This window comes from Alligator mississippiensis, chromosome 16 (genome assembly GCF_030867095.1).
Source record: "Alligator mississippiensis isolate rAllMis1 chromosome 16, rAllMis1, whole genome shotgun sequence".
NCBI lineage: Eukaryota > Metazoa > Chordata > Crocodylia > Alligatoridae > Alligator > Alligator mississippiensis.
This window is the reverse complement of record NC_081839.1, coordinates 9,006,034-9,030,866: the sequence shown is the minus strand read 5'-3', so window position 1 is coordinate 9,030,866 and position 24,833 is coordinate 9,006,034. Positions and strand designations below refer to the sequence as shown.

Here is a 24,833-nt window from a genome sequence, read left to right as displayed (position 1 = left end):
GCCAGCCGGGCCTCCTGTGTTGCAAAAGCCCCATGTTGCCTGGCGTACCCTACTCCCAGCACTGACGTAGGAGCCTCTCCTGGCTGGCAGAACAGTGTGTGCCATGGCAGAGAGCCCCATTCTGAGCTCACGGCATTTTCCCTCGGCTGTTTGTCTCTGGATGGACTGTGAGAGTTGGCAGTGTTGGCGGCAGTGGGGCAGGGCCTAGACATGCTGAGACAGGGGATGCTGGTTTAGGGTGGGCAGTGCCATTCTGCCCGTGGAGGCTTGCCCTGGAGATGTCGAACACTGCACCATCCTTGCAGATCCTTTCCTAGAGCCCCGTGCAGCCCTGCTGTGCCCTGGCAGACAGGTGGAGTGGGAAGTGGTGCAGAAGCTGTGCAGAAGCCTGATGTGATGTCTGAATCAATGCGGCCTCCGAATTGCACCAAGGACTTGGGAAGTCAGAGCTGCAGAGCAGAAGTCTCCCTGCCCCTTTTGCCTGTGAAGCTGCTTGCAGAGGTGTTGTCCAGGAGTTTGGCCTCTCTGACTAGGACAGGGGTGGGCAAACCGTGGCCCGGGGGCCAGATGTGGCTCACCAGGCCATTCTATCTGGCCTGCGGGGACCCTAAAAAATTTAGAAAATTAATATTTATCTGCCCCTGGCTGCCTGTCATGTGAACCTCGATGGCTTGCCAAAACTCAGTAAGTGGCCCTCCACCCAAAATAATTGCCTGCCCCTGGACTAGGAAGAACAAGGAGTCCTCCCCCCACCCACGCAGCAACTCTTACAGGATTCAGTCTGGCCCTGCTCTCCCGGGGGACATTGCTGGCTTCTGCAGGGCTCCTGATTTACACCAGTATGAGAGAGACCCCTGATCTCCAAAATAAAGCAGCTAGGCCTATTGCAAACCACAGAGCATTAGAGGTGACAGGAAGCCTGGAAGTGAATTTTAAAGCCACATCTGCAGTACAAGGCTTCATTGCCCCAGCTCTGGCTGGCAAGGTGCCTCCAGGGCAGGCAGGAGAGCGTGCTACTGCTCCTGCACCCTCTGTGCAGCAACCCCGTGCACCTTCTCCCTGCAGAACAGGCTGGTGCAGAGCAAGGGACCAAAACAACTCCCCACGTCCTCTCTCCTGATCCTGAGCACTGCGCTGTGAGCCCCTGGGCCGTTGCTTCCTGCCTCTAGCCCCTTTGAAGAGGCTGTGCACAAGGCTTCTGGCTGCATCTCTGCAGGACAGGCTGTCCCAGAGGGGAGACACTCACCACGCTCACTCCTGGAGACATCTCTGTCCTTCTCTCCCTGGTTCACATTCTAGCAGTCACCCAGGGCCTCCTTTGTAGAGAAAATCTTTCTTGGCACTTTGCTCATACAACAATAGCGCTGGAAGCCGGTGGGATTGCCGTACAATGGCACTTCTGATTGGACGGTCAGAACAATTCCTCCATTTCCTGACATGGCCTTGGCCACTGCATGAAGAAAGACGAAGCTGCCTCCAAAGCGGCCGCTGCCAACAAAGCTGCGGGAGATGCCAGCACAATCTGCGCTTCTTTGGGAGGCTACCACAGGTGGTTCGGTGTCTCCGTGCCAAGTGTGTCATCTGCCTTCTGCCCCTGCGTCTGGTTCTGGTAAAGGGCAGATTTACAAAACCTGGAGATCACAGCCCCGTTCAAGACCCCAGCAGAAGGTGGGGGCTCCCCCTGCGAACATACTTCTTCTGGAAATGGATTGAAGTAAGCTGGAGGAAGGCTTCCTTATCCCAGAATAAGAGCATCCACACAGGGAGTTGTGTGGTTCTGTGCCTGGCTCGTCCTCCCTCCTGACGTTGCACGTCCCAAGGGTGCGCAACGAGCTGGTCAGGAAACTTCTGACAAAACCCGACTGTCAGAAAATGCCCGTTTGTCTTAACCCAACAGCTTTGCAGATGCACGTTTGCTTGGAAAGGTTTTTGGCACATGCCAGTGCTTGGCTATTGGAAGCAGGCCCAGTTTGCCAGAGACTGCAGGGGCCCAAGAGCCTACAGGCCATAACTCTGTCATTCAGGTGGTCCCAGGGGAGGGACCCTGGGTCATCCAAGCGCCCCAGCCAGCTGGCTCCCAGGCTGTGGGAGAGTCAGAAAGGCTTGAGACCCATGGCCTGGTGGAGGGCTCTGAAGCCAGCCCTTGCAAGCTCGTGTTGGTGTTTCCAAAACAGCTGGAAGGGAATTTTGAAAAATGGAGGGTTGTTTTGAATGAGCAAAACCAGAGGCTGAAATGTCAGCTTCCCACCAACGAGAAGCTGAGCCCTTGCCAGCTCGTGTCGCAGCTTTGCTGAGAGGCGCTTCTGAGGTGCTGCTGCTTGGATGACCGGCACGAGGGCAAGGTGACGGGCTCCTGCTGGACAGGAGGGGGTCTTCTGGTGCCTGGGGACTGGGAGGAGTGGATCAGCCACATGCCTGCCAGCCGAGAGCTGATGGAGACAGCGTGAGACTCTGGAGGGGAGAACAGCACTTCTGCTGGTAGCCGGCATCACACGTAGTGGCAATGGTCATTGAGACAGTGCAGGCCGGCGGACTGGGTGCTTGACTGGGAATCAGGAGAGCTGCAGGAGAGCACAGCCACTGACCTGCTGGGTGAGCTCTTTCACCTGCTGTCTTTGCGCACCTTGGGGACCACCTTCCTCTGCGGTGCTCAGGGCAAGAGCATCCTTGTCTGCCTGCGGCATCTGGGATCTTCTGGAATGAAGTGCAGAAACTGCTCTTACCTGTGGACGCCTGCTTCACCCTTCCCCAGCATGTGGGCTTGTAACCTGCCACCCTGCCCAACAGTGACCCATCAGCAAGGACTGAGCCTGGGTGTCTCGTTCCAGGGTGCAAGGGCTGGCCTCAAGGGATTGGAAACCACAGCTCCCATTTCCAGCCAGAAGGGCTGCCAGCAGTGCTGGGTGTGCTCCCCAGCTGATCCATTCTAGTCTGTAGAGAGAACTAGGTGCTCACTGGAGCAGGGACTGTTCCCAGGTGCCCCTCGCCAGGGTGAGTGCATGACACTCCCCTTCCTTCGCACTCTGTACAGAGGCACAGCTAGGGAGACAAAGAGAAGGAAGGTCATCCTGCAGCCTGGCAGTGCTCTCCAGAGACATAAGACCCCACTTCGGCAAGGAAGGGCATCGAGGTCTGCTGTTCTATCTTGGAGTCAGTGCTCGAACCACAGAGCTCTTGGATAAATGGGGTGCAAAACCTCCTTTGCTGGTGCCTTGACTCTAACGTCAGTCCCCCAAATATTTTTTTCTAGCCAAAGCTCTAACCCAAGTCCTCAGGTAGTTCAGGGACATCACCCCCTAGCTTGCATTTCTTGGTCTTTAGATAACAACATTTTGCCTAACCCAAGTCTGGGGTGGAATCCAGCTGATGGCCCAGGGGGTGGGATTGAGGGGCCCTGGGTAGGGGATGTGAAGGTCTGCTTGTTCAGCCCCTGGGGCCTGACAGTCTTGAGACGCAGCCAGGCAGCAGCTGTGGCCAAGCAAGTGTGACTTCGCTTGTGCTTCTGTTAGTCCAGTAGGCCCTTACCCAGGGCTTGCTTGGACCTGGGGTAGAGAAGCCCTTTCTGTGCAAATCTGCACTGCAGGGAGGGACTGCAGCCCCGTTCCTTCCCCAGCCCGTGAGATGGCTGGCAGGGGTTTGAAGGGAGTCCCACAGCAGTGGCTCACTTCCTGATTGCTGTAGGTGCAGTCCCACCTCACCTCTTTCCACAGCCTCGAGCTGCTGAACCCTGGCCATGTCACAAGACTACTACCCCAGTCCTCTGCCATCTCAGGATTCCCCCTGTATGACCAGCTGCTCGTGTCCACCAGCTGTGGACATAAGAGGGGCCTTCACTCAATGGGGAATTGGGACCCTGCGCTTCTGCTCTCACCCTGGTGTCCACATGCTATAGAGAACCACAAGGATGCTGAAGAGGAGGACGTGCAGACCAGAGACCTGGGCTCAGGGAGAAGTGCCCAAGTGTTGAGAAGTACCAGGCTTCAGACATAAATGACTGAGCTCTGAGTAGCTCCTGACCCCAAACCCATCAGTTGAGAACTTGGCTTGAGCAAGCTGTGGATGTAGCCTGGGTTCTGCACGATGTTCCCAGAGCTCAAGGACCTCTGGGTATGTCTGGGCTGAGCTCAGATCCTGCAACTGAGTTCCTGGCTGGTGACGAACAGCTCGCATACTGATCCCATCCTTAAAATAACCCTTTGCCTAGCCATCTCCCCTTTCCACAGATGCCTCCGTGGGGTGGACGTCCTACAATGACGTCCCCACCCTTTGCTGCTCCATCTGCTTGCGTCTGCCTTGGCTTTGGCTTCTTGGCCATGCTCCTCACTTCGTCTTGCTGGGAACAAGGCTCCTTTCTCAAGGAGACAAATGAAGAGTGTGTCCTGTGGTGGGAGCATAGCTCGGCCAGGCTCCCTTCATCCATCACGGGAGGCGGCTGGGATCGCTTAGGAGCCGCCTGACAGGAGACGAGCAGAAAACAAGTTTCTTTAAACAACGCACAAACAGGGATTATTGCAATCGTATAAACATCTCCAAATGGCTTTCCCCCAGCCAACACGTTGCCTATGGAGTGAGGGGGCTGCTAATCTGAGCCAGCTGCTCAGCGCCTCCAGCAGAGCTGGCATCTTCCCTCTGGAGAGGCTGGTGCTGGGTCAGCTCCCCATGGGTCAGGCCTGGTGCTGCTCCCCCGCCACCTAGCCCTGCCACTGTCCCTCTCTGCTGGGGAGCTGGTGCCAGTGTGTTTTTCTGCCCAGGCCGAGGGATGATCTGTGGCACATGTGGCTGTGGTTCCCTTCATGGCAAGAGAATAGGAAACCACCGGATCCCCCCAGGTGCTTTCTATAAGGCATCAACCCACCAGGAGTTATGGCATGGGGCTGGCTCAGAGTCACAAGGGGAAGGTGCTGAGTGCCCCTTGGTATGGCAGGTGCCAGGAGCCATCTGCTCCCCCACTGCACAGAGGCAATGGGAACTCAGTCTCTTTATCCCACCGATGACTTGGCTGAGACCCCTGCGGGAGGATGTGCTGGGCACTTACGGGATGGTCAAGAGCAGGGCACCAGTGTGCTGGATGCAGCAGTGCCCCCACAGTGAGCCGGCCCCTGCCACAAGGACCGTCTCGTTCCAGACAGCCCTGGGGCGGGGAGAGGGCTGCGCTGGGTGCTGTGCTGGGAGAGGTTAGTATCAGTGGGTGTGTCCATGCATCCACAGCATTGGGACTATGGTGGGTGCTGAGCAGTGCAGTAAATAGCCCCTGGGCATGGGTGAGCGCCCAAACCCATAATCGCTTCTCTGCCCCTTCTTGGGGCTGCACCCACAGGGCCACTAGCACAGAGCTGCGTAACGCAGCAACATCTCTGAGATGCTATTATACATCTTGGGCAGGGACGTCACACTCTGTCTGGCTTGCGTTGGATCTGGACCATAGGGCTCCTTGCAGGCCGGATCCAGCCCAGGGCACAGGGTAGTTGTGGGGGTGGCGGTGGCTGCAGTGGTACTGGTGAGGCTGGCAGGTTCTGTGGTGGTTGTGGTGGGGCTGGAGGGGGAGGTGGTGGCAGGGATTGTGGCAGGGGCTGGCTCAGGTAGGACAAGCAGCTACAGGGTGAATGGGGCTGAATCTGCACAACCATCACTCTTCCTCCTGCCACCAAAGGCCACGTCTGCCAGGGACCAGGATTCTCCAGCAAGTCCTTTCCCCCCAGCCACACCCCCAACCCATGGGGGCTGTAAGGATCCAGCTCCGCGGCTATATATTTGACACCTCTGATGTAGAGTATACCAACTTGCTATTTCTGCAAGCTAAAGGAGCTGCTCTACTAGCTAAAGAAAACGACTCATGCTGTCAGGAGGGGGTCACACCTTCCTACCCAACATGGGGTAGTTTCTACCGGGACAGCTCCAGAGCCTGCACCGCAGTCCTCTGGCTTAAGCCTCATGCGTGAGTGCAAGGAGCCGATCCAGTAGGTCTTGCTGTCCCCATGGAGACAGTAGCATCTCTGTGAGTCCTGGAGCTGCCATATGTGCATGACCGGAAGGACATTAACCCCATCCCCTTTCTCCCTCCAGGCCTGGTGGAACAAGCGCACAACTGTTTCTGCTGCTTCTCCAGAGGAAGAATTAGGTGGGAGCACTAACACTGGGACAGTAGGTGTCTGGCCCTTGGGAGAAGGACCTGTGGTACCATGGAGACAGCCTGGAGGCAGGCCTGAACCTCAGCCGCAGAGGTACCCTATACATATGGGCCAGGCAGCCCCTTCGTGCCTCCCGTGCGTGCAACATGATGGAGCTTGATAACACCAGCCTGGCCAGCAGGCTGGGCTTGTGCTTCCGCAGCATGAACATCAGCCAGGACAGGAAGATCATTGCCTCGCCATGGTTCTCCACCATCTTTGGCACCGTTGGCCTCTCCTCCAACCTCTTTGCCCTCTGTGTCTTGATCAGCTCCTCCAGAAAGATGCACAGTCGCTCCCGCTCCTCCTTCCTCGTCTTCCTCTGTGGCCTGGTGGTGACAGACTTCATGGGCCTGCTGGTGACTGGCTCCATCATCATCTCTTACCACTTCACCAAATTTGACTGGATGGAGGTTGACCCCAGTTGCTACCTCTGCAACTTCCTGGGCTTCTCCATGGTCTTCTTTGGCCAGTGCCCCCTTCTCCTGGGTGCCACCATGGCTGGTGAGCGCTTCTTTGGCATCAACCGGCCCTTCTCCCGCTCCGGCAACATGTCCAAACACCGTGCCTGGGCCATGGTGGGTATGGTCTGGGGCTTCTCCTTCTTCCTAGGACTCCTTCCCCTCCTGGGCCTTGGGGAATACAGCCTGCAGTACCCCAGTTCCTGGTGCTTCATCACCCTGCTGCATGACATCAATAACAAGGTCTTCTGCATGATCTTTGCCCTGCTGGGTATCCTCTCTGTGGGCCTGTCCTTCATCTTCAACATAGTCAGCGTGGTGACGCTCTGCCGGGTCTACCACGACCGCGAGTCTGCACAGAGACGGCGAGACAGCGAGGTGGAGATGATGGTGCAGCTGGTGGGCATCATGGTCATCGCCACTGTCTGCTGGTTACCCCTGCTGGTAAGGACATCATTCCTGCTCCTCCTCTGGTTCCACCCGCTGTGCTTTCCTGTCCTGGGAGCCAGCCTCATGCAGGCTCTAATAGGCCAGAGCTCCTGTTCTGCCTCTGAGAGCAGCTGCTCCAGAAGGAGGAATAAGGACCCCCACTGTATGGGCCTGGCATACAGAACCAGCCCAGGAGTGGTATTTATTTCTCACTGGCTTGGGCCCTGGCTCATCTCTTCTGCAGTAGCACTCTCCCCAGCTCTCCTTTATCCTGGCAGCCTGGAACCCCCAATCCTTGGGCTTAAGTGACCCCTCCCCATCAGCAAGTTCCCAAAATGAGGGTCAGGGGCAAGGGGGGAGGCAGGTGTCACCCCAGAGGATCAGGCAGAGATCTGAGTCTCTGCACGCCAGGATAGGTTAGAGGAATGTGCCTGGGTTTCCTAACAGTGGCTCTGGGCTGTGACTGGGGAAGGGGCCTGTTTGGTGCCAAGAAATTTCCTCCTTTATCTCCTGCCTAAGTGTCAGTGTGGGTGGCTCACAGCACGCTGTACTTCTTCTCCTTCCAAAAGCTCTTGGGCAGCTGCACACAGCTGGACGAAGACCACAGTGTGCCCACCTGCACTCTCACATGGGCACAGTGCCAGGGGCCTGCCATGCGGAGACCCAGCCCTGGGCTCTGCACATGGAGCACCCAACAGGGCCTGGCATTGTGTACACAAATCATTGCAAGCAGCTGTGATCCCAGCCCATCCTCTGACAGGGAGGACCCCTCAGTAGCCACCAATGCTGAGACACGCCATGCAAGCCACCGAGCCCAGAGCTTGATGGCCAGGCAGGGAGAGCATATGGCCAGGCAGGGAGAGCACACCCAGAGGCTGGGGGCTCCTGCCTGGGCTCCCTGCTTTGAGGGAGCCACTGCTTCACCTTCCCCACCCATAAAATGAGAGAAACAGCCCTTACTGCAGTGTTGTAAAGTCTAAAAAGGGTTAATGACCTACACACACACATGCACGGGTACACACACACACATACATATGCATGCAGCACGGAAAAGTTTTCTAGCAGAATATGAATAAACCTGGAAGTCAGGATTGCAGGGGTCTGTCCCTGCCTTTGGGAAGTGAGCGGTGTCCAGTGGTCACAGCCAAGAGGAATGGGAGGCAGGACGCCTGGGTTCTCTTTTGGCTGGCTTGCCCCAGGAGCATGAGCAGTCATGGCTGCTCTCTGTGCCTCAGTTTCTCCCCTTGGTACAAGGGGGCTAATTGTATTTCCTGACCTTCCCTGGAGGTAGAGAGGACAAGCTGCCAATGCAAATACACCCCTGGCAAATGCAGCAGAGACATGGCCTCAGCATTATCCTCTGAATGCAACCACTGGGTCACAAATGCATTGACCTGAGAAACAATCCCAGTCTAGAGTCTTCCCTCTCCCAGCGCTGGGGCTCCTCTGGCTCTGCCTGTCCTGCCAGGCCTGCTGGCATGAAGGCTTGGCAGCGACAGCTTTGGTGTAAGGCCTTAATGCTTTATTTCATGATTTGGTCAAAGCAGACAAGCAGCCTCCCTATCTGGGCCTCATTAAGTAGCTCACTAAGAGCCACTAATGAGGGAGCATCAGTGCTTATGGAGTGATATGAATTATAGATGCCACAGGGAGGCACCGGGCTGGCTTCTCACACACACAGCTCTGCTGATGCCCCTCAGTCCTGAACCAGACCCTCATTTCTGCTCCCCACACCCATTCTCCGCTAACCACACAGCCCATTACCCTGGCACCCCACACTGCAGTGCCCTCAGCCCCAACTGGCACGACCGAGGCTCTTGCCAGTTCCTGCAGACTTCCTCCTGCCCAGCCTCCCACCAGCTCCCATGGCCCTGGCCTTTCCGGCCTTCTCTCCCCGCTTCTCTCAGGTCACATTTGACAGCTCTCCTGCTCTGGCTTTGCCCTCCAAGTCCTGCTGCCTCAGTTACTCTGTCCCCATGCCTAGCCTTCCCCTCCTGCTCTTGGCCCTGCACTCATCTGGCTGTCACCCTCTCCCATCCTACCCAGTCAAGCTCCTCTTTCCTCATCCCCTGCCCTAATAGCCCCTGCCCCATCCTGCTTCCCCCAGCCCAGCTTCACCTGAGCACTCGCTCTCCCCCACCCTGCCTTTCCTTCTCTACTCTCCTGTCCAGAGCTGCATCCTGCATGAATTGTCCCCCCTGCACTCACCCAGCCTTGGTGCAAATCTACTCATCCTTCCCCATCAGCTTCACACCCTGTTGTCTTGCTCCCCCTCCTTTGCCCCAGCTGGGCTGGCAGTGGGAGCCTCAGCCCAGCTGTGCCCCTCCCTTACCCAGTACAGCTACACTCCCAGGCCCCAGGCCATGTCATACTACATCTTCTCAGCACCCCACCAGGCTGCTTCCTGGCACTCCTCTGGGGCCTGGTTTTCAAATCTGGGACAAAAGTCCCACTTCAGGCAGTGCTGGTGGTGCCAGGGCCAAGGACTGTCCTGGGTGACTAGCCCTGCCCAGCCCCTCTTTCCCCCCACACTTGCTGTCTGCATCTTCTGTGCTAACCTCTTCCCCTGCCCCCAGATCTTCATCATCCAGACTGTCCTGCAGGAGCCACACACAGGGCTCCTACCCCGGCAGATCCCGCGGAAGACCGAGAACCTGCTGCTGATCTACCTGCGCATGGTCACCTGGAACCAGATCCTGGACCCCTGGGTCTATATCCTCTTCCGCCGGGCTGTCCTGAAACGCATCTACCCCAGCTTCAACTCCAGGCAGTCCATCGTCTCGCTGTACCCTGTGTTCAACCCCTCACTGCGGCGCAAGTTCACCCAGGAGTCTGTAGAGCAGTAGCTGGGGGTGGTGGTAAAGGGGCTTCTGGGAGCCTGAGGTCAATGGGGTGATGTCGGGGCAGCCTCTAGGATCCTCCCCCTCGAGGCATCGTAGCAGCCTGCTGGGAGGTAGGAGTGGGGAGGAGGGGGCACTGCCCCAGTCTTGGACCAGGAATGCTATTGTCTGCCTCCCCTTCTGGGCCTGGCCTGCTCAGCAGCAGGACAAGGGATGGGGACAAGCTTCCTTCCTGACTCCTGCTGGGAGCATGGGGCCTTAGAGCTAGTGGACCTGGGCTCTGAGTAGCCTCATCCCAGATGCTGCTGCATTCACAACCCATGGCGGCCCTCAGCTGCCAGCACTGGTGTCTCTGAGATGCACGTGCCTCCTCACCTCTGGCCTCCAGTGGTTCCCACACTCCTGGCTGGACTGTTTGACCAGAACAAAGCTCATTTAACCCCCACACTCCCATCCCAGTTCTTCAGTCAGGAGCCCTGGTTGCATCCTTCCCTTATTTCTGCTTGACAGAGGATCATGCTCCATGAGCCACTGTCTCTCCCCCACTGCCAGTAGAGGGGATGGGACTGGTGGGCCTGGAACTGCCTGCCCAGGGACTGGCTTGCAGCACAGACAGGGGCTTCAGCTACTTGGAGCAGAGCCCACCCCCCATGGCCTGTAGTGGGGTGGGGAGATTGCACTGTGGGCACAGTTGTAGGACGATGAGGATGGAGCTTGCCATTGACACAAGCCACATGCATGCTCATGACAGTAATAAAGTCTTGGCTTCTCCTTCTTGGTGTGCCTGTGTCCTTTCTTGGGTAAAGCTGCACTGAATGTCCCTGCTGGGCTCAGGGGCGCTGGCTGGGAAAGGGGCAAATTTTAGAGCCTGGGGGTGGGCGGAAGGGACAGTTAAGCCCTGGCCTCCACCTGCTACGTATGCAAGGGCCTCTGCCTGCTCCATACATCCAAGAGCAGGGGTGGGCAATTATTTTGGGTGGAGGGCCGCTTACTGAGTTTTGGCTAGCCATCAAGGGCCACATGATAGGCAGCCAGGGGCAGATAAATATTAATTTTCTACATTTTTTAGGGGCCCCATGGACTGGATAGAACGGCCTGGCAGGCCACATCTGGCCCCCGGGCCACATTTTGCCCACCCCTGTGCAGGAGCCTCCACCAGGCCCCTTATCACTCCTACAGTCTGAGGAAATGCAAGGCTGCTGCCTTTGGCCCACCATGTCTTTGGATCCCTGGGGTGCCCACAAGTCCCTTTTGCCAGCATTTCCCCACTGCTGAATCAGAGTTGGTTTTCTCCCACAATCACATGACTCCAGGAGCTGGGGCTTCAAGGGAGGCCCTAAAGTAATGTGAGGCCTGCTGTGAGATCATGAGATATTGTTGGAGCTCCAAGGCTCCTGTACCCTTTGGCTTGAGGGCAGAGATTGCTGCCAGGCAGCACCTTGGAGCATGCTGTGCTCCCTGGCAGGGGCAGGGGCAGGGGCAAGGAAAGCAAGCAGGACTCTCCTGAAGCTCAAAGAACACAAGCTGCCCAGCTCTCCATGCCCAGATCAAAAAAGAAATATAGGTTGTATAAGCTGCCCAGCTCTCCACTGCCCGTGGCCAAGAAGCCTGAGTGTCAGTACCTTTCCCACCCAGCCACCCCCAGCCATGACTGGTGGGTCCTTTGATCCATCTCCCAGCTCTGCTCCCACTGCCCGAACACCAGACACCATCAGCCTGTGACAGCGGCCTTTATTCCCCTTCTGCACTGCCCAGGCGGAAGGCACGGCCCAGCCCCAAGGGCGCCCCTGACATCTGCATGCACTCAGTGCCCCAGCCCTACCCTGCTTGATCCCCCCCCCCCCCCTCCCTGCCAGCCCAGGGAAGAACTAGGGCTCAGAGGGAAGGGATTCGTGCAATGACAGAGTCATGCAACCGCCTGCAGCAAAGGGGCCATGCAGCGATGGTCCTGCTTCAGCCAGCTCCTGAGCCCGCACAGTGTGAGCTCTTCTTCTCCCTCACTGGCTCTGGGGAGGAGTCCTGAGGGCAAGGGTGAGCCCCATGCCCATCCCCATGACAGCCCCCCCACTGCTGGCCCTGGTGGGCTTCTACCTGACCACCCTGTGGAGACCCTAGCCCAGCTGCAGGAATACATGGGGAAGAGGGAGGCAGTGACACCACCGTGGCTCCACATTATCCTTTCAGAACATGATGCCCACTGGCTCCCTGGGTGCAGGAGGGGGCCCAGACTGTGCAGGGCCCCTGGCTGCTGAGCAATGACAGCATGCACCACAGCCTGAGCTCTGCAGGGAACAGGCCCCTGGGGTCCAGGGCACAGGCCGAAGGCTGCCCAGAGGGAAACCTCATGAGCTGAGCCCCTGCCCCCCTGCTTAGAGTGGAAGACAGGGGAGACACATCAGGGATGGGAGCTGGGGGAGGAAGACCCAACGGCATTGGGGAAGGCGGGGAGACGCAGGACAAGTGCTCACAGCACCATGCTACTTCCTGCCCGCCTTGGCTTCACTGATGGCCGCCCAGACCTCAGCCACGAAGTCGTCAGGGAAGGCAAACTCGCCCAGCACCGAGTCCAAGCCCTTGGCAAATTCCTCAGGGCTCGGTCGCTCCTTCGCCGTCTCCACCATGGTCGAAGCTGCAGAGAGAAGCAGAGAGCTCAGCAGGGGCTGGGGCCAGGGCTGGGGCTCTTGACCTGGGGTGTGGGGGTGCCCCTTGAGCCAGGGAGGGGGCTGGGCCTGGGATTCTTCGCATGCTTCTTTGAGTCTCGCTGTGTGTAGACAAAAGGGAACATGGAGCGGGACTCAGACAACCTGGAGCCCAGCTCCTGTTCCAGCCCAGCCCCTTGGGACCAAGCTCCAGCACACCCTTTGCAATGAGCTGGTTTCTCCTCCTTCCTGCCACCTGGGCACAGTGCTACTGACCTCAGGAGGCAGGGCTCAGCACCCTTGCAGGGGTCCAGCTCTGAACAGCTTCCCATGGGCCTGGGTCCCCGCCACCAACCCAGCACCAGGGACCCAGACCTTCCCACAGACCCAGGGTGGCAGCTTCCCAGCAAAGGGCTCAGCCCTGAGGGCAGCTGGAGGGAGCACAAAGGGCAGACCTGTGCTGTTCCCCCTCCCCTTCCCTCCCACCATCCCCCCCAACACCCTGTCACATTCACCCAGATCTGAGTCCCGGATACCCATGTAGCTCTCCAGCAGGTCGTCCACCTTCTGGGCAGCCTCCTCCTCGAACTCGCTGGGCTGTGGGCAGGAGGCTGTGTTAGGCTCCACAAATAGATTCATAGATGTTAGGGTCGAAAGGGACCTCAATAGATCATCGAGTCCGACCCCCTGCATAAGCAGGAAAGGGTGCTGGGTCTAGATGACCCCAGCTAGATGCTCATCTAACCTCCCCTTGAAGACCCCCAGGGTAGGGGAGAGCACCACCTCCCTTGGGAGCCCGTTCCAGACCTTGGCCACTCGAATTGTGAAGAAGTTCTTCCTAATGTCCAATCTAAATCTGCTCTCTGCTAGCTTGTGGCCACTGTTTCTTGTAACCCCCGGGGGCGCCTTGGTGAATATATACTCACCAATTCCCTTCTGTGCCCCCGTGATGAACTTATAGGCAGCCACAAGGTCGCCTCTCAACCTTCTCTTGCGGAGGCTGAAAAGGTCCAGTTTCTCTAGTCTCTCCTCGTAGGGCTTGGTCTGCAAGCCCTTAACCATACGAGTGGCCCTTCTCTGGACCCTCTCCAGGTTATCCGCATCCCTCTTGAAGTGTGGTGCCCAGAATTGCACGCAGTACTCCAACTGCGGTCTGACCAGCGCCCGATAGAGGGGAAGTATCACCTCCTTGGACCTATTTGTCATGCATCTGTTGATGCATGATAAAGTGCCATTGGCTTTTCTGATGGCTTCGTCACACTGCCGGCTCATGTTCAACTTGGAGTCCACTAGGACTCCAAGATCCCTTTCCACCTCTGTGCCACCCAGCAGGTCATTCCCTAGGCTGTAGGTGTGCTGGACATTTTTCCTCCCTAGGTGCAGCACTTTGCATTTCTCCTTGTTGAACTGCATCCTGTTGTTTTCTGCCCACTTGTCCAACCTATCCAGGTCTGCCTGCAGCTGTTCCCTGCCCTCCGGCGTGTCCACTTCTCCCCATAGCTTTGTGTCGTCTGCAAACTTGGACAGAGTACATTTGACTCCCTCGTCCAAGTCACTGATGAAGACATTAAAGAGTATCGGTCCAAGGACCGAGCCCTGTGGGACCCCACTGCCCACACCCTTCCAGGTCGAGACCGACCCATCCACCACGACTCTCTGGGTGCGACCCTCTAGCCAATTCGCCACCCACCGGACTGTGTAGTCATCCACGTCACAGCCTCTTAACTTGTTCACCAGTATGGGGTGGGATACTGTATCGAAGGCCTTCCTGAAGTCTAAGTACACGACATCCACCCCTCCTCCTGTGTCCAGGCGTTTCGTAACCTGGTCATAGAAAGAGACTAGATTGGTCAGGCACGATCTGCCCGCCACAAACCCATGCTGGTTTCCCCTCAGCATAATTTGTCCTGCCGGGCTCTCACAAATGTGAGCCTTGATAATTTTTTCAAAGACTTTGCCAAGGATGGAGGTGAGACTGACCGGCCTATAGTTGCCCGGGTCCTCCTTCCTCCCCTTTTTGAAAATGGGGACCATGTTAGCCCTTTTCCAGTCCTCCAGGACTTGGCCTGTGCGCCACGAGCGTTCGAATATTCCCGCCAGTGGCTCTGCAATGATGTCGGCCAGTGCCTTCAGCACCCTCAGATGGAGCCCATCTGGGCCTGCCGATTTAAAGGCATCCAGTTCTTCCAAATGACTCTGCACCACCTCAGGGTCTACGCATGGCAGTCTGGCGCTTTGCTGCTGCCTCTCTACAACCCCAGTGAGAGACTTGTCGTGCCCCTCGCTTAGGAACACTGAGGCAAAGAACTCGTTGAGAAGTTCAGCCTTGTCCCCCCTGTCTGTCACCAATTGTTTCTGCCCATTTAGCAGGGGTCCTATTCCTCCCTGGGCCTTCCTTTTACTCCCTATATATCTAAAAAACAATTTCTTGTTGTCTTGTACAAAGCTGCTATTTGCACCACAACATTGGCCTCTAAGCCCTTTGCCCCCTCCTCTCCATGGGGAGCTGGTTCCAAGAGGCCCATTAGTGATGGGTCCAGGGCTCGCAAGTCATGGGCTGCACAGGGTGTATCCCAGGGAGCTGTGCCTAACAGGCCATCCAGGATCAGGGCCCCATCCCACCTCAGGGCACAAGGGAGGAAAGCCAGCAAGGCCTGAGTGATGCTGAGCCTTGGCCAGGTTGATTGATTGCTATGCCACAAGGAGAGAAGGCTGGCCAGGACCTGGGCCCTTGGCACCAGTGTCTCTATAGGTCACCTTCACCCAGGCCTTCTTAGCTTCACTGCAGCTTATGGGACCTGCTTATGGGCCAACATGTATGACACGTGCCACACGTGTGTGCATTTGTGTCCATGCAGGACTGGGCACAAGTGCCTGGGTAGCAAAACATGCTCGCACACGACTGGCCATGACCACCCCCAGGAGGTGTGCAGTTGGGTGTGCTTGGAGCACCATGCACATGTGCGGCTGTGAGGGTACGTGAGTGTGTGTACTCACACTAGTGTCTTCACCGGCACCTGGGCTTGTCTAAAGGTGTGGTGGAGAATGTGGCAACTTAAACTTACCCAGCACCAGGGAGTGGGAAGCTCTGTTGAAATGGCTAGAAGGCTGTGACAGCAGCAGCTATGCCTGCAGCTCCAGCTCCAGAAGTAGCAGCTCCAGTGGGACCAACGACAGTTTATGCAGCATCTTCTGGAACAGAGGTTGGCAAGTCCCTCCACTTCCAGACAGGGAGAGTGGAGTACTCTTGAAGATGAGGCCGGCAGATGACCCAGAGGCCTTCTTAGAGACCTGGAAGCAGGTGGCACAGCCCGCTGCTGCCTTGGACCTTCTAGACATTTTAATAGAGCTCCTGAGTCCATGGTACTGGGTAAGTTTAAACCACTGCTTCTCCACCACACTTCCTGACAGGGTCCTTCTACTGCCTGCCAGTGCCAGAGCTGCTACCCCGCACCACTCCCACCCCAGACACCTGGGTCCTGCTGCCTGTGACCTGCTGTTCCACAATTTCCCTTCAAGCAGGCAGCAGCCAGCAGCCAGCAACCTGCCTGTCCAGGCCTGAGCAAGCAGAGGCTCTGGTGACGGCCCCTTTCTTGGCAGAGGGAGGCAGCCCATAGTGGGGACCAGCAGCGCAAGCTGGGGGTGTTCCTCACCCTTGCTCCTGGCACGCTTGCCCATCCATCCCTCTGTGCTCTGCCCTGTTCCTGTCCCATGGGCAGCGTTTCACTTACCAGCTCCTCCAGGGTGGCAGTGCCCTTTGTGCGGAGTCGCAGCGTTTCCTTCCCACTGGTCACCCTGCCTTCGCCTGGGCACTTGCTGCTCTTCGTCCTCTGACCAATCATATCTGGCAACACAGATTGGGGGGGTTAGAAAGAGGGGAGGTATGGGGTAGGTTCCTGCCATCCCCCACACCCCCCAGGGATCGTAGAGGCAGAGGGAGGTGCAGTCAACCCCCAGGGGCAGCAGAGGCAGCTCTGCAGGGGCACCTTGACAGAGGCCAATGCCAGCTCTGGGCAGAGGGACCCTGGGTGAGATTAGTTTTGGGGTTTCGGCTGCAGTGACCCTACCCACAAACCTATACACAGAGCCCCAGTCCGCGGGAAGCTGGTGGGGTTTAGGGGTGGATTAGGCAGGATCCCAGGCAGGAGGGCTTCCTGCCTGGGGATTCAATCTGGGCCTGGATGAATGCGCTCCGTGCCCCCTTTCCCTAGTGAATGGAGCTAAGGGCCCCTGGGCACCCCATGGCCAGCATCCCAGGGAGGCCAACAGCCAGTTAGGGGCCAGGCCTGGGCCGATCCCTGCTGCATGGACCAGGAGCACCTCCTGGTGGACACTATGAGCATCTCGAGCAGACAGACAGGCAGTCCTGCTGTAGGAGCAAGGGGTAGCTGGCGGCCAAGGGGAGAGCCAGAAGCCCCAAGGTGATGTGGCCTGTGGTGCTGTGGCCACAAAAGCCACAATCCCAATCATGCATGTGCATGTGTGAGGGCAGTGACCTCTGAACATCCCAAGCAGCACTGCCTGGCCAGAGACCTTGGGAGTGGGTGAGCTGGGGCAGGCTGCTACCCAGGGCCCCAGGCTGGCAAGGGAGTGCCCTGAGAAAATGCCCCTCTCCTTTCCATACACACCCCAGTGACCTCTATGGCAGACCAGCCTCACCCTTGCTCTCCGTGGAGTGCCAGGATCCAGCGGGACAGGACAGGAGGGGGCAGACGAGGTCCATCTGTCACTGCTGGCCCTACAGGCCAGGGGGAAGGAGCAAGGGGATTGCAGGGGCTGAAGCAGGACTGGCATGACCCTAGTCCCTTGGCTAACTCTGTGTGACCCTGCTATCTCCATGGAGCAGCTGCATCCTCCCACCCCGCAGACCTGGTTTCCACCAGCTACATCAGCAACCCCAGACAGGGCTCCTGGGAGGTTTAACATGCCCTTGGGCTCCCAGGCTCCCTCGCTGATTCAGCTTCCAGAAGCATGACAGCGCCTCGCTGGCCAGCTGACTACAACGTTCCTGCGGCTGTCACCCATGCTACACATGAGGGCCCTGGCACCATAGAGCTGCTGCAGAGAGCTCGGCTGAAAGGAACAGGGAGACACACAGCCAAGCTCATGCTGCCTCTGTCCTGCTGCCCAGCAGAGCTCTGCTCTGGAGGGGCTGGGGCTGGGCAAGCAAGAGAGCTTGCAGGGCAGGAGCAAGGAGCAAGGAGCAGTGACCAAGCTGTATAGGATGCGTGCACAGGACTGGGACCAGCAATTTGGGGTCAGGTCTCATCTCGGTCATAGCTCCATGATGCAGGGGCAGCCACACCCTCCCTGTTGGTCCTCCAGACAACAAGTGATCCCCAATCCTCTGCTTCTTGGGTTATTGAGACACTGCAGGAGTGCTGGGTTGGACGTGTAGACAGAGCTACAGCGCCGCACAATAGAGCCATCACTCCCGACCTGCATCCCCATGCTGTCCCACCCTGGGTCTCCCCTGAACTGAGACTTCCAGCAGCTCCACAAGCTGGTTCTGTGTTCAGGGCAAACATGACACACTCAAATGTTTTGACCCCATTGCCTGAAGCTCAAGGCTGGCACACCAGCCCTCTGCTCACCCTGCCTGGATTAATGCTAGAGGCAGTGTGCTCATTGCATCTGAACCCAAGCCTCCGGGCTTGAGCTTGCACATAGGGTGCCTGCCAAAAGACGTTGGAAACATGTGAAGCCCCTGGTGGGGGTGGAGGAGGTTTGCCGGTTGTAGGGCCACTTATGATTCTGGACTGACTCGTGGATTTTGACTCGATTTGGCTCATTTGGCTTAGAACACGAAAAATGTCTTTAAAAAAAACGCTGCAGGGGAGGGACCTCACCAAATGCCTTTTTGGGCTGCACCAGCCTGAGGGTGAAGGTCTGGGACCTGGGCAGCTCCCTCAGCATCTTGGCAACTTCGTAATGGCGGCAGCCCACAATGGTCTGGTCGTTGATGGCCTCGATGCTGTCGCCCACACACACGGTCTTGATGCGGTTGATGATGCTCCCTTCTTTTATCCTCTAGAGGGAAGCAGAGACTCAGCAGATCAGTGATACCAAGGCTCAGAGCTGGGCAGAGGAGGCTGGGCACAAGCAGGCAAACAGAGGATGCGGGGGCTGCTCCTGCACTTGGGGCCAAGCACTCTCCCATAGGCAGCTACTTCTGGGGTGGGACACGGCAGCACACAGCAACGCTGCACAAACCAGAGGAAAAACTCAGAACTCAGTGGGAATTTGGGGGAGAAGGAGTGTGATTCTATCATTCGGCCTGTGGCCAGGACACAGAGCCATGGGGCAGTGCCAGGGTGCCTCTTATCTGGACCCCCCACCTGCCAGCGCTGGGGCTGTGCAGACAAGAAGTGTGAGCCCCTGAAACCCACCAACTTGCTCCCAGTATCCTTGGGGGAATCTCCCATCCCAGTTTGGGGTGGTTGGATTCAGCTTGAGACACCAGCCCACATCCAGACTTGGGCCTCGCAGGCATGATGAGGGCTGATCCCTTTGTGGGACACGACAGTCTGGGGCTCTGCCATGCTCCTAGCTCCATTCCCAGCACTCCAGCTTCCTCCTGCTGGACCCTCCTCAGCCCATTTGCAGCAGGGCTGAACACGGGCACGGGCAAACCAGGCAGCCGCCCAGGGCACAGACAGAAAGGGGACCCAAAATGGTAATTTTGTTATTATTATTGTCATTACCTCTGGCGAAGGAGGGCCTGATACTGAAAGTTTGCTCGGGGCTGCCCAGAGTCTAGGTATGATGCTGACTTGCAGTCAGAGACATCCCAGCAAGGGATCTGCGGGCACTGGGGAGTTTCCACGCTGCTTTTTTTGTTCAGCCGCAGGGCAGTGCCTGAGCGAGGGTGTGTAACCACAGACCTCAGCATCTAACCCTTCCCCACTGGTGCCAGAGAGGAGCGGCTGCCTAAAACTAGGGCTTCTGGTGCATACAGCATTAAGCGGGGTTGGAGTCCCGGTTTCAGGGCAAATCAAAACACAGGAAAAGTTTTTCAAAATTTCCAGCCAGCTGGACGCTCCCCAGCCCTGCACCCAGCTGCTCTGCAGTGCGAGACTGGTACCAGCAGGGACCGAGGAGAGGCTGGGTTTCCCTTGGTGGCAGCGAGGTGAGGCAGAGCCCCAGCACTGAGACAGCCCTGCCAGGGGATGGGGACTCAGCAGCCTCCAGCATCCCAGCCCTGGGGCTTCGCGTGCCGCACTGCTCCATTACATCTTGTTTCTTCTCTGAGCAGCCCCTGCTCTGTGCGGGTGCCTCTGAGCAGCACAGCCCTCTGCCCGCCCTGTAGATGCCAAACACGAGCCCAGCTCTGCAACAGGCTTCCCAGGAGCAAAGGGGACTTCCTGCGTAAAGCTTGGGCTGGGAGAAGCAGTGCAGCTTGGCCCCCAAGGGTCTACTTGGCCCTGCCAGATGGACCTGTGCCAGCAGCTGTGGGAAGGAGAGAACCGGGCCCCCAAGAATGGCTGGAGGCTCTTGCCAGGCCTTCCCTCCTTCTATGCCTTGTCCAAGACCTCTCCTGTCCACTCTTTCCCTACTCAGCAGGTGAAACAGCAGCATCCCTTGGAGCCAGCTTTCCCTGAGCTGGGGGAAGGGGCTCTCCCTCCTCTTCTCTGGTCAGCAGGCCTCTGCTCAGAAAGCTTCTCCCTAAGTATCTTTGTTTTCCCTTGAATTTCCCGGCTTCATCTTGAAGGGCCTGATCTCCCATCACCAGTGCCAGCACCTTCCACTGAGGAAGAAGCGCTGCAGCAGTGGGGTGACTCCCCCACGGGACAACCCTCCCAACCCCTGGCTAGAGGCTGGCTCATGCCCGGTGGCAGGAGGGCTCAGCTCCCTGCTGGAGCTCTGGGGCTGTTCCTGTACTATTTCTTGCAAGGCCGGGCACTTTCATGCTCCATGGATGCCCCAGTCCTTCCTTTGGACCCTGGCCAGCTCTTGGCCCCAGTGACTGCCAGCAGGGCCTTGGGCAAGGGAGCACCTTCCACAGCACCTGGGGCTTTGTCACTATTGTGTTTCCCCAAAGGCCCTGCTCATGCGGCAGGAGGGGACCAGCCTGCTCTGCATCCCGCCATGCTGTGCCTGGGGCTGGTCCTCTCCTGCTCAGTCACTATGGTATGAAGGCCCAGTCTCTCCTGCACACGCTCTCCCGCATCCTTGACCTGTCCTTGCATCTGGTGCAGCTTCCTCAGCTGGTCACAGGCAGTGGTGCCCTGCTGCCAGTTGGACCCCGGACCACCCTCCTGCCCATGCCTCAGAGCCATTTACAGTGTATGTGGTGGGGGTTGCAGCGATACAAAATATTTACACCCTCTCTGTGGTCAGCTGTGCAACCAGCTCTCTCTGCTCCCAGAAGCCAGCACAAATGTCAGCGCTGGCTGGTAATTCCCCTCCCTGCGCCCTGTCCCCCCACGGGCATGTCCAGATTTCAGTGAGAAACGGTAGTTTGATCCAGAAATGTGGCTGCAGTGCATGGTGGGAGGTGAAGCTCAATGACCATGCTTCCCGTCTGCTCCTCCCAGGGTGCATCATGGCCTCGCCTCTCGGCAAGGAGATCCAGTCATGGGAGATGGAGCGATTCCCTCTTGGGAGCTCAGCCCGGGGGAATGGGAACAGGGAAGCAACTGAACAGCAGCTCCCATGAGGCCATGCAGCAGTGTAACCACACCAACACGCTTCACTTTTCAACTTTTTTAAACAAAAAAAATGGAAATTCCCCGTTGATCCTGGCTAATTCTCACCAACCCCCCAGTTCTCCGCCAGCCATTTGGATGGGGAATTTTAGCCCATCCCCATACTGCTCTCCAAGGTCTCTCAGGCGTGTTGCTAGCCCGGGCACCTCCTACCTTGATGAAGGCATAGCCTGCCCCATTGTCCGTGATGGTCAGCCCCAGAGCATCCTCCGTCTTCATCACCTCCACTTCCTTGGTCTCGCCCCGGACGTGTGCGAAGATGAAGTCCTCCAGGCCGATCTGCCCCCCCAGCAGCTTCTGCATGTCCACTTTGTGGGTGTTGAGTGTGCAAAACAGGATCTGCGGAGAACAGCTCATTACTGCCTGGTACACCATGGCCAGGCCTTCCCATGCAGGGGCTGAGGGCACACCCAAAGGGCACAGCGGCCTGGAACAACCCCAGGCACACCCTATGCGTGCACTGCTCCCAGCTGGCCCAGCTATGGCAACAAAGAACAGGGATCAGCTGGGGACCCTGTTTTCGCATGAGGCTTTGCTAGGGAACAGAGGTTTCCTGGGCAAATATCAGCCTCATTCGCTCACTGACAAGGGGCTCTGTTTCAAGCAGGCACGATCCCCCTTTTAAGCCCTCTGCATTATCAGCAGAAGTGCAGGGTTTGCCTCACACAGCTGGAAAGATGTGGTGACTTTCCAAGGCGGAGAAATGGGGATCGCACTTGTTAGGTGGTAGCATGGCAAGGGGCCTTCAACTCACACAGCTGGGACAAAGCCAGGTTCATCCCCTGCTCTCCTACAGGCAACCTACTTAGCAATGCCCCAGCGTCTTTGTGCCTCAGTTTCCCCACCCACAAAGTGGGGCTAATTAACCTTGCTCATCTGGCTGCTTAGCTGGGAGGAGGCAGCTTCACACTGCATCTGTGCCCACCATGGGGCCTGCAAGCAGCATCTTCAAGAAGAGCCAGGGTTGATCTCTGAGATCTGATAGCTGTTGTAGCTGAGGAGGCAGAGCTCCACACAAGATCCTCAGCCTCATCCTGGCAAGACCGAAGACGAAGAGCCAGGCATGGGGTAGGCCCCGCGCAGGGGGGCATGCACAGCACTGCAAATCCCCATCCCACACAAAGCACCAGGCCTGCTCTTCACAGCAGCAACACAACGTGGAGGCACTGCAGCAGCTGCAGCTCTGCCCTATGCAATGGCTGCCAGGAAAGTCACAGCTGCCCCGAACTGGATTGTCACTGGGCTGTACCAGAGAAGAAACCCGGTAAGCCTCACAGGTCCACTTCGCCAGCCAGGGCCCTGCTTTGACTGATTTGCCCCTCACTTGTACCATTCCCTGATGTGCCCACAGCCCTTAACCAACATGGGGCCACAAACATTGCTACCAGTTAATGCTGGACTGCCTGGGGCAGACTCAGCTTAGGGTGCTGGCTCAGAAGCACCTAATCCAATGCTTTCTTAACCACGCTGCTTGCTGCACAGCAGGTCCTGGGTTTAGATCTTTCCCAGGTTGAGGTGGGGGGCAAGGAAGTTAAGGAAACTGAGGCACAGAGAGGGAAGTAACAGCCCAGGGGTCCCAAGGCGAGTGGCAGCAAGGTGGGCTGCCTGTGGCGGTCCACACTGCTCGCCAGGTAGGGGCAAGCTGCACCTAAGGCCGGGCTCAGGCCCAGGAGGTTGTGATGCTGTGAGGCATGGCATCACGGAGGCAAGCCCACCACTCTCGAGCGAAGAGCTTGGCATTAACCTTCTGGTAACCAGAGCTGGCGAGCTGGAATATGCCAGGGCTCTGAAAGAAGCAGGAAATGCCCCTCCTCCTCCTCTCCCAAATTGGATCGACACGGTAAGGATGGCAGAGGAGAGCCGTAGCGCTGGCACAGCCGGCTCAGGCTTCTTGGCCAGGCTGCCTGCCCCACTCCATGCGGGCCGCGCTCCCCTCACCTCAGTTGGAGAGATGCTGAAGACCTCGGCGATTTTGGCATACAGCTCCTTCACATTGGTGAATCCCTCAATCTTCCCTGTGGGGCTGCCATGGGCCAGCTGTGTGTGGAATACCAGCCTGGGCCGCACCCGTGGGGGTGGCTGCGAGCCGTGAGAGTGGGCAGCGGGGCCACTGTCCTTTCTCCCCACCTCAGGTGAGGCCTCTGCAGCCCCCAGCTCCTGAGCCACTCCGTTCTCCATGGACTTCTCCTCCTCGCCGGCCTTCTTGTTTTGTCTGCCTGACCGGTGCATCTTCCTGCCACCCAGCTTTCGGGGGCACAATGGCAGTTCTCCCTACTGAATTATAGATGCCCACTAGCTCCCAGCCCGGCAGTAAGGCGATCCCAGGCCCACGGAACCTGATTCCCTGGGCACAGGTAATTCAATTAGTGTCAGATGAGCTCTCTTCCATGCAGGCAGGTGTGGCTCTACTGAGCTGCAGGGACAGGGCAGGAACCGTGCCAGGGGAGCTACAAACACCTGCAAGCAGCAGCTGTGCTCACAGGTAAGGAGTGTGTTTGTTCACACTGGGTGTTAGCTCCCATCAAACATCCCACATGCATTGCCTATAAAAGCAGCCCCTTCTTGCATGGTGTGGCAATACCCCCAGTGAAAGCTTTGTGACTTGGTTTTGCCACAAGAGCTCTGTGACAGTGGCCAAGGGGACAGGACATGAGAGCTTTGCAAGCCAGACAGCCCAAACCTGTCCAAGCTCAGCCAGGCCGCGCTCCCCACAGTGCTGCTTTGCCTGACAGCTAGTACATAGGTTTGCACTTCTGAATGTGCAAAGCTGCACCTGAAACAGTCTGGGACCTGGGGACACCGCTCTACGCAAGCACAGAAACCAACATCCAAAGCCCTGTGCAAAAGCCTAACACCAAGAAACTGAGCCACAAGTCTTGCCTCTCGTGGGACAGTAATGACACCACAAACTTTTTGTGCCACTCTGCTCAGCACATCCACTCTGTGCCACACCTGCAGGTCGGAGTCCGGCCTTCACTTCCACAAGCAAATGCTGTGAGGCTTGCTGGAAACAGCAGAGCAGTGCAACTCCTGGCTGCTTTTGGCTCTCCAGTGCGCCAGCCAACCTGCAGCGATGCCCCGGCACGATACCCAGTGCTGGGACTGAAGTCAGGACAGACCCAGGGTTGCCTTCAGATTTCAGGGCAATTTGGGAAGCAAGTAAATGGGATCTTTTTTCTCAGTTCAGGGGTGGCCACAATTGGCACTGATAGCCTCTGTGGGTGGCACATGGCAGATGAGGGAGGGAGCACCAGGCACATCAGCAGATAGGGCAGGGAGTAGAAAGCAAAGCAGCAAATTGGGCAGAGAGCGCAGGGAAAGCAGCACAAAGCAGAGCAGATCAGACAGGGAGCACAGACCAAGAGGCAGAAGGCAGTGCAGTAGATAAGACAGGGAGTACAGGGCAGAGGCAGAGATCAGAGCAGATCAGGCAAGGGAAGGGGACTGGAGTGACACTTGGGGAGGGCACAGGGCTAATTTGCAGCATGCCTACCAAAAATGTTGGCCCCCATTGTACTCAGTTGATCTGGAATCACAGAAACAATGAATTTCCAGCCACAGGCAGCCTTTCTAATGTACCACTCGAGCT

At 57.5% G+C, this 24,833-nt stretch overlaps 2 protein-coding genes across 2 annotated transcripts in view; one reads left to right on the top strand and one right to left on the bottom strand.

Annotated features, from left to right (window-relative positions):
- The window catches only part of TBXA2R (thromboxane A2 receptor), a 36,693-nt gene extending 26,021 nt beyond the window's left edge, over positions 1 to 10,672 (top strand). Inside the window, exons 2-3 of the mRNA XM_014599799.3 lie at positions 6,064 to 7,072; positions 9,634 to 10,672. Coding sequence (XP_014455285.1) covers positions 6,275 to 7,072; positions 9,634 to 9,903 — 1,068 coding nt within the window. The 5' untranslated portion in view covers positions 6,064 to 6,274 and the 3' untranslated portion in view covers positions 9,904 to 10,672. The remainder of the gene's footprint in view (positions 1 to 6,063; positions 7,073 to 9,633) is intronic.
- Positions 10,673 to 11,747: 1,075 nt separating this feature from the next.
- Positions 11,748 to 23,465, bottom strand: GIPC3 (GIPC PDZ domain containing family member 3). The gene is made up of 6 exons (XM_059719534.1): positions 23,183 to 23,465; positions 21,398 to 21,583; positions 18,386 to 18,566; positions 16,268 to 16,380; positions 13,052 to 13,133; positions 11,748 to 12,526 (listed from the first exon to the last, which is right to left on the bottom strand). Exons 1-6 carry the CDS (start codon positions 23,420 to 23,422, stop codon positions 12,375 to 12,377), a joined length of 954 nt encoding a protein of 317 aa, XP_059575517.1. The 5' UTR covers positions 23,423 to 23,465; the 3' UTR covers positions 11,748 to 12,374.
- Between the last annotated feature and the right edge of the window lie 1,368 nt (positions 23,466 to 24,833).